At 41.5% G+C, this 14,758-nt stretch overlaps 1 protein-coding gene across 1 annotated transcript; it reads right to left on the reverse strand.

The window, feature by feature from the left end:
• Positions 1 to 1,004: 1,004 nt before the first annotated feature.
• Positions 1,005 to 9,947, reverse strand: LOC311059969 (uncharacterized protein). The gene is made up of 7 exons (XM_084078090.1): positions 9,807 to 9,947; positions 7,788 to 7,869; positions 6,900 to 6,983; positions 6,288 to 6,565; positions 6,030 to 6,097; positions 5,037 to 5,233; positions 1,005 to 4,359 (listed from the first exon to the last, which is right to left on the reverse strand). Exons 2-7 carry the CDS (start codon positions 7,867 to 7,869, stop codon positions 1,997 to 1,999), a joined length of 3,072 nt encoding a protein of 1,023 aa, XP_083934216.1. The 5' UTR covers positions 9,807 to 9,947; the 3' UTR covers positions 1,005 to 1,996.
• Positions 9,948 to 14,758: the final 4,811 nt, after the last annotated feature.

A 14,758-nucleotide genomic window follows, 5' to 3' on the forward strand; every position in this document is an offset into this window, starting at 1 on the left:
CTTCCCGTATCTGCGTGACGTAGGCGGCCGCCTTTTTTAGGAGACCGGAAGCAGGTTGGAATCTTTTAATTCCAATGGAAGAGTGAACGTGAACACAGCTTCTGAAACATTTATTATTTCGAGTATTAATTCCAATGGAAGAGTGAACGTGACTTCTGAACCATTCTTATTATGAGTATTAATTCCATTGGAAGAGCGAACGTGAACACAGCTTCTGAACCATTCTTTATTATGAGTATTAATTCCAATATTATTGTGAACATGAACACAGCTTCAGAACCATTCTTTAGATCCATGGTGACTGAACTAAACATGGGACTCATTCACCACAAGCCACACAACCTTCACAAGACTTTCATAACAAAATGGCTTTTTTCAGCGAGACAAATCAGGAGAAATTTAACTTTATCTACCTTTCTGTCCCAGATAAAATACTCTGCTCAGGAAAATTAGACATATCACACATTGTTTTCTGCTGTGTTGCTTTTCGATGTGTAAACTGTTGAATTTTATAGAGGTATCAATCTAAAGAGCACGTGTTTCTGAATGGCCAAAATATCACAAGACTGTCCACTATTTCCTGTCTGGCAATCAAATCTCACGATAACTCCCAAGCCAGAAATGATACCTGCCGCTGTTTAGATGCCTCAATAAAATGATGTACTGTGCACATCAAAAAGCAAGTGATTAGAAAACAACCTGTGATATGTCTTTTATATTCCTGAACCGATTATATGACAAAGGCAATCATTCAGAAATAAGTGTTGGTTCATGAGCTGGTCTGGCCGGCTCCATTCACTGCCATGTATTTCATCGAACTTCCGGTATGAGGTTCACTGGATCAAGAATCATGTGTATAGTACGAACGGGACGACTTAAGAAACTTAAGTTACGATTACAAAGTGTAAATAAAACAATGAGTATTTTCATAATGTTGAGGCTTGTACAGAGAACATGCTTTGCATGGTATGTTTTGTGGAATAAATGGTCAACAGTGATGGTAGTTGGTCATTTTTATTTTTAGAATTACTTTCAACACCAGGGAGGAAAATTAAGCTGCAAGTAAGTTACTGTTACATAGCACACAATAACTTCTGTAACATATTCATTTTTCTAATCAAAATGCCTTGCTTTAAATAGGATATCCTCTTTACATACTTAAGCCACTCTTAAACGTATGATGAATTGCTAAAATAGTCGCAGTGTGAGCTTGTAGATTGCCTATTTTTTTACCTTTTTTCCATTTGAAAGTTTTCAGCTTCCAGGTTGAAAGTAGTCAACACATTTTAGACCCGAGGCCGATTCTAAAAACGCCTTCTAAATCCTAACAGTTTTCTGAAAAACTTTACAGAATTGTCAATGCTCACTAAATAAATTATTTCATAGCTGCAGTAGCAGATCCAAACATGAAATGACACAAATGCTTTCCCGGATTGAAAGGTATAAAGACTTATACGTTACAACAGGTCTAAAAGGGGAAGGAGCACTTCAACCATTTTCAATCTTATCTTCATATACGTAATTGGTTCTCACTAATGCTCATTTTAACCATTTCTGTCTACTTGCTATGTTTCTCAGAGGAGAGCTGTGGACAGTTCAGGTTTGGTCATTTCAAATAGTTTTTTAAAATGATGCAAACCAATGGATTCTATTTCAGCATGCCAACTTTCCATGAAGAGAAAGACTCTTTCTATTAGCTTAGAATACCAATCGATGATGTGATTGGCCACAGCCGAACTCTGAGACACAGCGAGTAGATGGAAATGGAGCCATCTTACAATGAGCATTAGTAAGGACTAATTACATTTACATAATTTTGCAAGGAGGAAAAAGCCTTTTCATTGAACATTCAAGACTTCTATGCAGCCCTTGATGAAGCACACATGATCACGAATGGCTTCACGCAGTACAGTTTATTTAGCCACAGGCAACACTTTGGGTCATATGATTTTAAAGGAACTAAAAAAAAAAAGAAGAAAAAAAAAAGCTAACTAATTCAAGAGTGCATTTTCTGATGGTGTCTTCTGAGGTGGTAGTTTCTTGAAAAGCTCCTCGGACACTGGGTACACTTGAACTTCCTCTGCCCAAGGTGCAGCATTTGATGAGCTTTGAGACTCTGCAGGCGGCTGAAGCTCTTAAAACAGTTCGGGCAATTGTGGGGCTTCACCCCCGTGTGCTTCCTCTCGTGGCGCTTCAGGTCTCCCGACTGGCGGAAGCTCTCGCCGCAGTGGGTGCACAGGTAGGGCTTCTCTCCCGTGTGCGTCCTGATGTGCACGTTGAGCTGGCCCACGTAGGAGAAGCCTTTGGCACAGTGGGGGCACTTGTACGGCTTCTCCCCGGTGTGGATCCGTTGGTGCTGTTTGAGACCATAGTGGTTGGAGAAGCCCTTGCCGCAATCCGTGCACAAGAACACCACCCTCATCTCCTGGAAACAGGCGTGGGCTTTGAAGTGTTTGGTGCTCACGTAGGTCTTCCCGCAGTGAGGGCAGACGTTAGGCTTCTCCCCCTCCTCCACCTCCGCGCCTGGGTCGTCATAGCACGAGATGTACTCCACGGGGTGGTGTCTCCTGATGTGCTTGCGGAGGTAGCTCTTCAGCGTGAAGGAGAACTCGCAGAAGTTGCAGGGGAAGAGCTCGGAGTAGTAGTGATGCTTCTCGCAGTTCTTCTGGTGCAGCTTCAGCTTGCTGAGCTTTTTGAACTCCTTTTGGCACTGATCGCAGGTAAAAGACTTTCCGCCTTCTGCGTGCACCGTTCTCTCATGCCTCTTCAGGAAACCGGATTTTTTAAACACCATGCCGCACTGAATGCAGGTGTGCGACGTGGCGGTGCACTTGTGCGCTTTGAGCTCCCCTGGGCTTTCATACGTGCCTTTGCACTGAACGCAGATGTACCACTTGCGGGGCTTCCCTTCTCCGTTTTTCTCAGTGGATTCCTCCTCTTCATCCTCCTCCTCCTCCTCCTCCGGTTCATCGCCTTCCTCCTCCGGTTCGTCGCCGCCCTCCTCCGCTTCACCGGCGCCCTCCTCCGCTTCACCGGCGCCCTCTTCCGCTTCACCGGCACCCTCTTCCGCTTCAACGGCGCCCTCCTCCGCTTCACCGCCGCCCTCCTCCATTTCACCAGCGCCCTCCTCCGCTTCACCAGCGCCCTCCTCCGCTTCACCAGCGCCCTCCTCCGTTTGAGGGTCAGTGACAGCAGTCTTCTTGCCGCCCTTACGTTTCGGAGCTACCGGCTTGGTTGTGGATGCCTCCGGTTCACCGCCGCCCTCCTCCGCTTGAGGGTCAGTGGCGTCCGTCTTCTTGCCGCCCTTACGTTTCGGAGCTATTAGCTTGGTTATGGCGGCGGCCTTACTCTTGGCGCCCTTGCGTTTTTTGGCTCCGAGCCTCTGTGGTCTCTTTTTGGTCGGGCTTTTGGCGGATTTGGTGGCTTTAGCCACGGAAGGCTCTACGACGAAGTCTGGATCGTCACCTTGATCGTTGTCGGGTGCAGCATTTACAGCTGGATCTTCCCTTGGAAGGTGAAGGAGCCTGGTGTGCTGCTTAAGAGCGTCCGCTGTAGAAAACGTCAGAGAACAGTTGGCGCACCAATGGCCCGTTTTCTTCAATGCCCTCTTGACTTTATGCTGCTTCAGGTGTCTGGCCAGGTCGTGGTGCTGTCCGAAGCTCTTGCGACACACAGTGCAGACGTAGGGCCGTATGTTGTTGTGCACCGTCAGCTTGTGCTTCTTCAGATAGCCCAGGTTTGTGAAGCTCTTCCCACACTCTGTACACGTGTTGCCTCCCTCGGCAGACTTTTCTCGTCTTGCCTTGGCTCGTTTCTCCTTGACCGTTTCCATTTCAGGGAAATACTCAACGTCATCATTCATCTCCATTTCATCATCTCCTTCCATTCCCTCTGGCTCTTCAGTGTCATCATGTTGCTCCATGTCACCGGTCACAACCGTTTTACTTATCTCTATGGAGTCGATCTGACCGGTATCCGCCAAGGCCTCTCTGATCAGAGTGCCAGCCTTTCTGTGAACCAGCTGGTGTCTGAGCAAGCCGGACGCCTGGCTGAAACTCCGCCTGCACAGAGGGCAGCAGAAGGGTCTCTTGTTGGCGTGGACGCAACGCTGGTGCCTTGCGAGGTGGTGGTCGAGTTTGAACGTCTTGCCGCAATCGGCGCATAGCTTGGCCTTGGTGGGGTCGGGGTCTTGGTCCACGGCTAGTACCACCACGGAGGATGTGGTGGGAGTCTCTTTCTCCTTCTTCGGTACTGTGTGAAATTCCTCCGTGTGGCGCTGTAGGTAGGTCTCCGTGGTGAAGGGGAGCTGACACAGATGACAGGAGAAGTTCTGGGCCGCCATCGATGTGCTGGTGGTCTCTAAACATGTGAAAGCAAATGAAACGGAAATGTCACACTGAACGGCTTTCAACCTGGTGTCCCCATTTTGTGCACATTGTAGTTGAAATTTTCAAAAACAGATCTAGAAGCTTCTTTGAGCTTGTATATGGTCTATATATCCTATACTTCCTATACTTATGCCACTACTGTGATGCCTATGATGGCACCTGTACAGTAACCTTTTCTGAACGTATTACTATACTTTTAGATATTGTTGTCTACATAATTTGTAGCATGTACATAAACCAGCACAAACACTGCAGAAAGACATTTGAAACTAAATTAAATACAATTTAAAGAGGTCATGCTGGCAAGTCAATGCCACCAAAGCATTAGCCTCCATGCTGAAACTGAAAACCATCAATAAATGATAAATAGCAACAGGATACCCGATGCACTATCAATTATTTTATTAGCCATTATTCCTATAGGTCTATATCTTTTTAGAATAATCAAGAAACTTTTTTTTTTATAAAAGTATTTATTTTTTTGTTTTATATATCATATATATATCAGAATCGAGTAACCCCTTAAGTGTCATTTTATACTTTGTCGCACAAGGTTGTCATGCAAAATTATTATTTTTACTATATTAAATTATAGTCAATACGTTTTTGTAATCGATTAAATTGTTTAGTATAGGATTATAAGTGTACCTGTAGCGGTTGGCGTCTGCTTCATGAACCAGATCTGGTTCCAGGCGGGGCTGAGGTGGCTGAGCAGAGTGTCACTGGGCCACACCAGCAGCTCGTCTCCCTGCTGGACGGGGCGGCAGCAGTGGAACATCACACTGTCCTTGTACTGCACCACCAGCAGGTTCTTCTCCTGCTCGTTGCGAGCACAGTTCACATACCTGTGAGAAGAAAAACAATAACAATCATGGAATAGAGCAAAAATCACATCTCGTGACTGAAAATGTGACAATGTTTAGGTTTCATCATTCTAACCTATGTTGCTGCTGTTCTACATAAGGCCGACCAGTTGAAGCAATCTCAGATATACGCTTTGCCTTTGCTAGTTTGATCATTTCAAATATTCTTTATTCTTAAAATAATAATGATAATGATAATACTACGCGACATGCTTTCAAGGACATGCTGGCTTGTATGGAATTCAAATGTCTGAAAGCAGTCATGGTGACTGAGAACTCCAATCCATGCAATAATAATAAACACAGTGATTCTAAAGCCCTAACCCAGAACAAACAATTTTAGAATTCTGTACAACATCTCTTATGGAGGTCCACAATGAAAAGTGTGAGAATCAGTGATGTAGAGCTTCAATTACAAGTAAAATGCACTTTCATAGTTAAATGCATCCTGTGTATGAGAGAGAGGAGCCCCCTGGTGGCTCAGCCAGTTAGTGCACTGACCATACTCTCATAGTGAGTTGCCAGGACACTGTACTGGTTTGAATCTAGCTCCTGTCATGTGTTCCGTTTCTCTGCCATCTCTCCTCGCTAAATAAAGCATAAAAATGCAGCACACACACTACAATATAAATAATAATAAAATGACAATCCTCTGTAGTAGACTGCGACATAAACAGAGTAGCTTTCATGAATCCATAATGCTGATCCTGGAAACTGTTATACTCCAGTCCATGTGAACAATTGATAATCCACACAAGCAGACAAACAAACTATTTACCTCATCCAGTTGGAATGCATTTCACTGGCACCATCAATGTACTCCCACTTGTCTTTACCTTTGCAAATCTACAGAAAACACAACAAATGAACAAAATATTCAAGATTAGGGCGTATACACATTCATATGACTAGTAGAACATGTATGATTATACTAGTTGGACCTATGCGCCAAGTTTGAAGATTAAGGGGCCATATTTTACTTTACATACAACTATAATAAAAGGTATATGATAATAATAGAAATGTGTGGCCTCACCTCCCAGGAGTATTCACTTCCCATCGCATCCGCCCTCGTGGTCACTTCGCCCTCATATGGTCCAAAATGCATCCCTGGGGACACGGTGGGTCCCTGGTTCACGACGCCCAGCCCTGCGTTGGGAATGCTGGACCGAGCTATCATCAGTCCATGGGGCAGGGAGAGGAGCGCCCTCTGGGGGCCACCCATGATAGTGGGGGAGTCCAGAATGAAGGACGGGCCGTTGATAGCATTAGGATCAGTCAGGTGTTGGAACATGGAGCGGCATTCGTTGCAATCTGTTAAAGACAGTGGTAGGAGAAGCACTCAGAGTTTTGGACTTAAGAACAATACCACAATGTAGAAATAGTCTGTTACTCTGCTAGAGTAGAAGTCCTGTATTCAAAATGTTACTTGAGAACAAAGTTTTGGCATCAAAATATACTAACAGTACCAAACATAAAGGTACTTGAAATCTAAAACACACACACACACACACACACACACACACACACACACACACACACACACACACACACACAGCTTTTAAAAAAGCAAATACAAAATAAAACAAAAAGCACTGTCAGCTGCTGTGATAAGAATAATTAATAAATAAATAAATGTCTTGCTTACAGAAGCCATCATCAAAGAAACCTTCTCCTTCATGAACCATGGTGTCCAGTAACTTCTGAATGGGAGTGTCCGTAGGTTCCATAACTGTATGCACAAAGATCAATACAGAAAGCAATGTTATGATACAATAAACCCGACATCATGGTTAATGTAATATAAGTAAAAAGCTAAGAAACAAATTGACATTTACAGGTCTGTAACTCCAAGAGTGTACAAATGGAACCTAGTATACTCTTGGAGTTGGGTCTGAGATAAACATTTATCAAATGAGGGTTTGTGGCCTAATGCATATAAACATGGGGGTGCTTGATATTTAACAGGTTGAGAACCACTGGTTTAGATTAGATCTTAGATTAGATCTTAGATCTTTAGAACTCTTTAAACCACTGTTTGCAAGATCAACATTTCGATCACCTATGCATAAAGTTCCATACTGTATGTCATCATAATGATCTTTCTATAAACTGCGTGTGGATTCTATTAGCTGTGTGACAATTAATCAAACTATTCTGTTAGATCTGTCATGAGATAATCTATTTTTAATGCAAAACGTAGCAGATCTACATGCAAGCTGCCAACGTGATGCGTTTGTGAGATATTTTTTTCAGTTTTTACAAGACACTGCCGCATAAAATAGGGATCAGACTAATAGATTTAGTTTACAATTTAGGCATTATCCAAGAGTGACTTACAATAGAAAGGTGAATAATAACATATATAGAATGCAGATAATAGTAGTAGGATACCACAAACCAGCTCTGACAGTGTGATAAAACACGGTTCCGGAAACAGTACCAATGTGATTGGACCGATTCCGGTTCCTCAATGTTGGACCCGGTTCCAGCCGGGTCTCAAACCCAATATTATTAGAACATGTGTTCTTCTTACCTGTAGAGGTGTGGCATTCTTCTGATGCAATCACCTCCTCGGTGGCGTCCACCCACACCTCCACATTGCCTCTAGCTGACATCTATGAAGAACAAAAATCATCATAATCATCATCACGTGTTTCAATGTACATTCAGATTGAAACTATAGGATATACCAGGTAAACAATATATATATATACACCAGGTTGACCACAACACTGTGGCCAAGAAAACAAAACTAAGTAACAAAAACAAGAGAGTGAGTGACCAAGATAAGTCTGTATGGTACTTATATCTTGGTCAATCGCTAGCATCATCATAACACTGTCTCTAACGAGCGAGTTAACAATACAACAGGAGATTCTATGAGCAATCAATGAATTAAAGCACTGTCTGGTTCTCAACGCCAGGCCCGGGGACCATCAGTGGTCCAAAATCGACCTAGTGCCATGGGTTTGTGCACTCTCGGAGTTAAATAAGCACAAGCAAACACTGAGGATTTTACATTGCAGCTTGGTTCCAGTTTAGTTTTTAGTTCCAGTTTGCAGATTGTACAGAGGTACGGTTTTACAGGGGCGGATTAACCCATCGTGATGTCCGGTGCTACGACCCGTTTCGGTGCACCGCAGCGCGGAAAAGTGGCGCGTCTCATCGTTTTAGCGCTCCTTCAGCGGCCATTCAAAATTTCGGCGCTCTTGCGGCGATAGTTAAATCTTCATCCCGCCCCCCTCCCAAGGTTGATGCCCTTTGCTGCAGCACCGACCTAAAGACCTGGCATTAAGCCCCCACTGACGGTTTACAATGATATGATTGTTAAGTTAAGACGATATCATACATAACACAAAAAGCCCTAGGGGCTCGTTTCCATTGTGGTCCTATGCATTTAATCCAATTCATTAAGAAGTTTAGTGGTGATTCTCGGATGTTTTCATTTCAAGGACTCAAGGACCCCCAGTTTGGTATGCATTAGGGCCACTTTTTAAAAATAACATCTCTGGGAACCCGATATAACAAAATCATGAAAATAGCGTAATATCCAAATTTGTATTTACGTTTGTACGAATAAACTCTTGAGTTTACAAATGGAACCAAATGGACCCGTAAGCGTCCATTTGGTTCCATTCGTACATTCTACAGAACCGGGGGTTCATTTGGTGGTCCCTGGACCCCTCATTGAGAAGCAGTGTATTAAAATATCATCTTCATGATCACATTATTAGTAGTTTACATGACTCTGAATCATAGCCGTCAGTTGCTAACAGCTAACATGCTAACGTCACCAAGTTAGCTAAACCACAAGCTAAGCTACAAGCTAACTTTAGCGTCAAAACGTTGTTCAATAAAAACAGTTGAAACATATAAAAATCTAAAAACATCACCATGTTCATCATCACATTAAATTCTAATCTATCGATCTTGTTTACATTCATAGCCGGTGTTGCCATATTTTGAGAGAGAAACAAGCAAATAGGTCTAGGAAAAAACGCGCAAAAGATTATATAGGCCACATGAGCGCTCTAAACCTATCTGCTTTTTTCAAATGGCCGATGCACGGCCATTTGAAAAAGGCAGATCTACAAGCTCATAGATCTGCTTTTTTTTCTCCAAAAACCTCTTGCAATAAAATAAGTAACATTTGGAATATTTTTTGGGAAACATTCAAACACACATTCTCTCCTGTGGAACAAAACATTTGTGAAAATATTAGAGAAACACTGGTTTAAATAATAATTAAAACATTGGAAACAAGCCCAAAATAAAAAAAGGCCCACAAAACAAGACCAGATAAGCAACAACTACACGTTGGAAAGTAGAAACGCAACCCAGTGAACCCACCACTACCAATGTTTACAAGCAACTTCACAGAAAAAGAAGCCCAAAGTCACTTATAATAAAGCCAACATGGCAACGCTGATCACAGCCGTCTTGCTAACATGCTAACGTCACCAAGTTAGCTAAACCACAAGCTAAGCTAAGAAGCTAACTTCAGCCTCAACATAAAAACCTCGTTCAACAAAAATTGCCGATTAATATTTACCTCGACGGTTTAACGTCCACCTTCTGTCACCATATGTCGTCCAAAGGGTCAGGGAGAAAGTATATAAATGTTGAAATTAGTGATAAATGTGACGCGCTTGCTTTGGCCGCCTTTTTAAAGCTCCTTCTTCACAACCAGCCCGGTTAAACCCGCCCCAACCCGCTCCGGAAGTAAAACTTAAAGCTTCTTCATAAACTAGCCGCCCATGGTTCAGTTATATCAGTGGTTCTCAAACTTTTTCATGTCAAGGACCCCCAAATTGACACTTATTAGCCCACGGACCCCCATTTGAAAATATTTATCAGGGACCCCCATAAGAGAAGATTATTTTTTACGGCTCTAGCAGTGATTTTCAATCATTTTAATTTCAAGGACCCCCAGTTTGACATGTATTAGGGCTACGGACCCCCATTTAATGGCATTTGTATCTATGGGACCCCAATTCATATAGTAAAATCAATGTTCATTTAACTCTGAGAGTGTACACATGGAACCAAATGGACCCGTTAGGGAGAGTGTGTACACTCTCAGAGTTACAGACCCATAAGGGTCCATTTGGTTCCTATCCATCATTTAGCTGGGGACCCCCTCAAGAACCCCCGGGGGTCTATATTTACAACTCGTATCTCTACATTAACGTTCATATTTCAAATATAAAGTGCTGACCCTACGGCCATGGATGTTACAAGTTAATACGCTTGGGTCTAAGTTCCTGTATTTTCGGGTTTGTTAAATAAAAAGCATTTTAATCCGATTGGTGGCCATTTCTTCTGTATGCTTTTAACTACGCGACCCTAAGCTGTGTTCCGTGAGCAGAAATAACGGAGCAGAAATAAGACTTCCGGTTGACGATCTCTTCAGAATAAGAGTACCCTCTAGAGTAAAAAGGAACCATTGAAAACCATTGAAAAACTGTTCATTTGCGCATTAAAACTATAAATTAAGCATTTAAATGAAGCTATACAACACATATTATGTTTCTGTGTAACAAAAACGTTTTTTAAAAGATAAAACATTTATCTAAATGGATAAATGCTGTTCAAAGGAGTGCATAGCCTATACCAATTGGACACTGGACCGGAGACGGACACGTGTGCCAACACTTGTGACATACTCACGCGTTCGGGGAGACTCCCTCTACAACGCCACACTCTCCGCTAAGCGGCACAGGTGTAAAAAAAAGTGTGGCGGACCGTCCAGTGAGGTCAGAGGTCAGAAAAGTGCCGTTTACAGTGCATAGCCTACACCAATTGGACACTGGACCGGAGACGGACACGTGTGCCAACACTTGTGACATACTCACGCATTCGGGGAGACCCCCTCTACAACGCCACATTCTCCGCTAAGCGGCACAGGCGTAAAAAAAAGTGTGGCGGACCGTCCAGTGAGGTCAGGGGTCAGAAAACAGCCATTTTCAGTGCATAGACTCCACAAATTGGACGCTGGACATGAGACAGCTATTTGCCGTGGCACTTACTGTTACTTACTTACAATTATAACAATCTGTTCTTGCTTACAATTGACCGCTGATCATTCAGGCTACAGTCACAATTTAACACAAAACAATTTAGATTAATATCACAGACTGAGGTTACCTGTTGTTGTCACGTCACTGTGACGCAGTGTTAATTTTGACAGCAAATCTTTATTTAGTTTTAGTCATAGTCTTTTGAATAACATTTAATTTAGTTTTAGTCATATTTTATTCACCTGAAATGTTTGTTTTAGTGTAGTTTTAGTCGACTAAATATAATACAATTCTAGTCGACTAAATCTACAGTTGATTTTGTCGTCAAAAATGTATTTTGGCAGGCCTTGATGGCGTCGTAATGCTACATTTTACACTTGGTTGCATGCTGAAATTAGTCAATCTACTGCTGTGACTTCACGTATCAAATTAAATAAAATACCTTTTAAAAAGTTCTATTGATGTCACCTCCTTATGACTCCATAATAAATCAAACCTACTCATTGGCTTTTTGGAAGAGGATGCAAGTCCCAGGAAGTGCCACAGAATCTCATCAGGAAGTTTTAAAGCATCTTCTGTGTATACAGTACTGTTGCGTTGACCAGTTATTGATAGATATGTGTGGATACTCCGACAAAACAGACATGGCTATGGACAAGCATTGCTTCTACTTCAGTTTCCCAGTTTGCCATCAGTATAACATTTCAATACCATTAATAAAGGCACACACCAACATCTCGTTCTGTGTCTCTCTCCGTTCCTGAGATATGACTGATGTAACATTGACTGTGACCATGATTGTGACCTTGAGCCATTTTTATAGGGCAGCCTAGAGATAATTTCTACCAAGTTCCATGAACATCTGCAACTCTCTTCTACACTATTATTTTGTGTTATTGTGCTTGCCATAATTAGAAACAATTGCTGGCTGTATAGGCTATTAAACGCTGACTCAAGTAACAGTCTTGCTCACTCAGAGTCAAAGTCAAATGACGGTGATAGGTATTACTATATAAACTAATGCGAGAACTGCAGTATATTTAAGACAACCCCAATTTGACTCCAGTAAACAACACTGTCATTTAACATTAAAGGGATAGTTCACCCCCAAAATGACTTTTTTTCTATTGATTATACACCCCATGGTGACTTGAATTCATGGAGATTTTTTTTGTTTTTGTCGCATTCCTAAGCCAATACTATGATGACCGGCGGCAGCTAATGGCGTCTCCTACCATTAGCATCTTTACGCCGGTTATCAAATTATTGGCTTAGGAATGCAACAAAAACAAAAAAATCTACATGAATTCAAGGTTTTATGGGGTGTGTGTAATTGATAGAAAATAAGTCATTTTTTGGGTGAACTATCCCTTTACAATAGTGTATACGTTTTGTAAGTGACTATAGCAGAACCCTACCATTTTTAACATTCACAATTATAAAGAATATAAATAATGAATGAAAATAAACTTTTTAAGTGAATACTTTTAGTGTCATGTCTATTACATGTGTACCAGCTTAATATCAATCAGGTAATGGATGTGGAGCCATTTCAAAATGTGTGACATTTTCAAAGAGAACTCTGGAACTAATCTGAACAAGAATCAAGAGGGATTTATTTGTCACTTACTCAATACAGGTACAAGCAGTGAAATGTTGGGACCTGTTTCTACAGAGACTGTGCTAACACAACCAATGTCTTTTTTTAAATTATAGATAACAGAAATAAAATTAAAGTACAGATGGAATGGCATGTATGATAAACCTCTTAAAACATCTATGATAATCTGTAGCAGCAGTGCCAAATGTGCAAAAATAGAAGACAGCAACGCGTTGCAGGCTTGCAGGCTTATGCAAAGGCTAAAATGTAATTAGATACCATGTTATGTAGACAGATGCCAGGCCATTGTTGACCTGGCATCCTATAGTTTGAATAGTTTCAATGTAGAGATTATAGATTTTTTGGGGGGATAGGGAGCTGTTAGACTGATGATTCTTGGTTTACATATGATCCTCCTAGATAACTAAAGAGCGTCTGCTAAATGCCTAAATTGTAAATCGCATTGTGAGCTTGTATATCGCCTATTTTAACTATTTTAAAATAGTCCCAGTCCCACACGTACAGTCCCAGTCGGCAAAGTGTCACCTGGTACTACCAGGTGACCAATTGACACATATTTGCACAATGTGCACTGACAAGTGATTCTGAAGTATATCTGCATGCAAATCGTCTATTTTCACTATTTCAAAAATGTTTTAGAGGGGGTCTGAAAATGGCTGTTTTCTGACCCCTGACCTCACTGGACGGCCCGCCACTTTTCCAAATACACCTGTCTGGCTTAGCGGAGAGTGTGGCGCTGTAGAGGGGGTCTCCCTGAACGCGTGCGTATGTCACACGTGCCCCCACAAATAGCTGCGTGTGTCACTTTCCTTTGTTTTTACAAATTATCTCTCAAATGTTCACCAACATTCTGTACTGGTGTACTGTATCCATTTTCTATCAAGTTTAGGGGCGCTCAGTTATGGAGAAGTACACACACACACACACACACACACACACACACACACACACACACACACACACACACACACACACACACACACACACACACACACACACACACACACACACACACACACACACACACACACACACACAAATATCTACTAATATTTCTGTGCTCTATCTTTTTTTATGCTGTATTTCCATGTTGTATATATGTTGTTAAATAATATACATTTTTAATGATTTTTTTCTGATTACATTTGTATTGTATTTTAGTTTTTAAATACGTGAGATCAACTTTATAAACCCCAAATCCTTCTTTTTTTTTTTATCTCACCTGCACTATCTACTATTATTATTTGTAGCATATTTTGTGGTCTATTTTATCATTGTTTATTTGCTTCTGCAATAAACAATATTATATCATCATCATTTTCCAAGAGTGACCTGGCCTAGAGTCAGCATTATTACAACAATGGACAAACAATACAAAAACAATACATATATGTAACACACACAAATCAATATCCAGTTAAAGTGCAAAACAGTGCTAAGTGCACATTTAATGGGGGTCAATAGCCAATTTCAAACTGGAACAACATGGCACTTAGAAGTGATCTAGTATAAGCCATTTAAAAAGACATACTGTACATCATAAATGTATTTTTTAAATACAATTGTGTCTTTATTTTTTAAACTTGCCACTTAGAAGTGTTTTAGTATGAGCCCTTTAAAAGGCATACATCATAAATGTATTTTTAAAATAGATTTGTGTCTTTTAAAAAACATAAAAATTTACGATCTTATTTTGAAGGCAACCGGAAACCTTATTTCTGCTAGCTCGAAAACCGGAAGTCCAATTTCTGCTCACGGAACGGAGCTGCGACCCTATCGGTTGGGAGGTGTACTGCACTCTGATACATTATAACTCCATGAAAAATTGGCCGCCGATCGGATTATGCATGCTTTTTATTGAAC

The sequence above is a fragment of the Gymnoscopelus microlampas genome (assembly GCF_963454915.1).
Source record: "Gymnoscopelus microlampas genome assembly, chromosome: 14".
NCBI classification, from domain to species: domain Eukaryota; kingdom Metazoa; phylum Chordata; class Actinopteri; order Myctophiformes; family Myctophidae; genus Gymnoscopelus; species Gymnoscopelus microlampas.

What these genes read in the sequence shown, in the direction of transcription:
- LOC311059969 (XM_084078090.1), bottom strand. Translation starts at nt 7,869, where the DNA reads ATGTCAGCTAGAGGCAATGTGGAGGTGTGGGTGGACGCCACCGAGGAG. An exon ending in GAAGTGAATACTCCTGGGAG is followed by an intron (nt 6,098 to 6,287) that starts GTGAGGCCACAC and finishes TGTTTTCTGTAG; the next exon opens with ATTTGCAAAGGTAAAGACAA. An exon ending in ATGCATTCCAACTGGATGAG is followed by an intron (nt 5,234 to 6,029) that starts GTAAATAGTTTG and finishes TTCTTCTCACAG; the next exon opens with GTATGTGAACTGTGCTCGCA.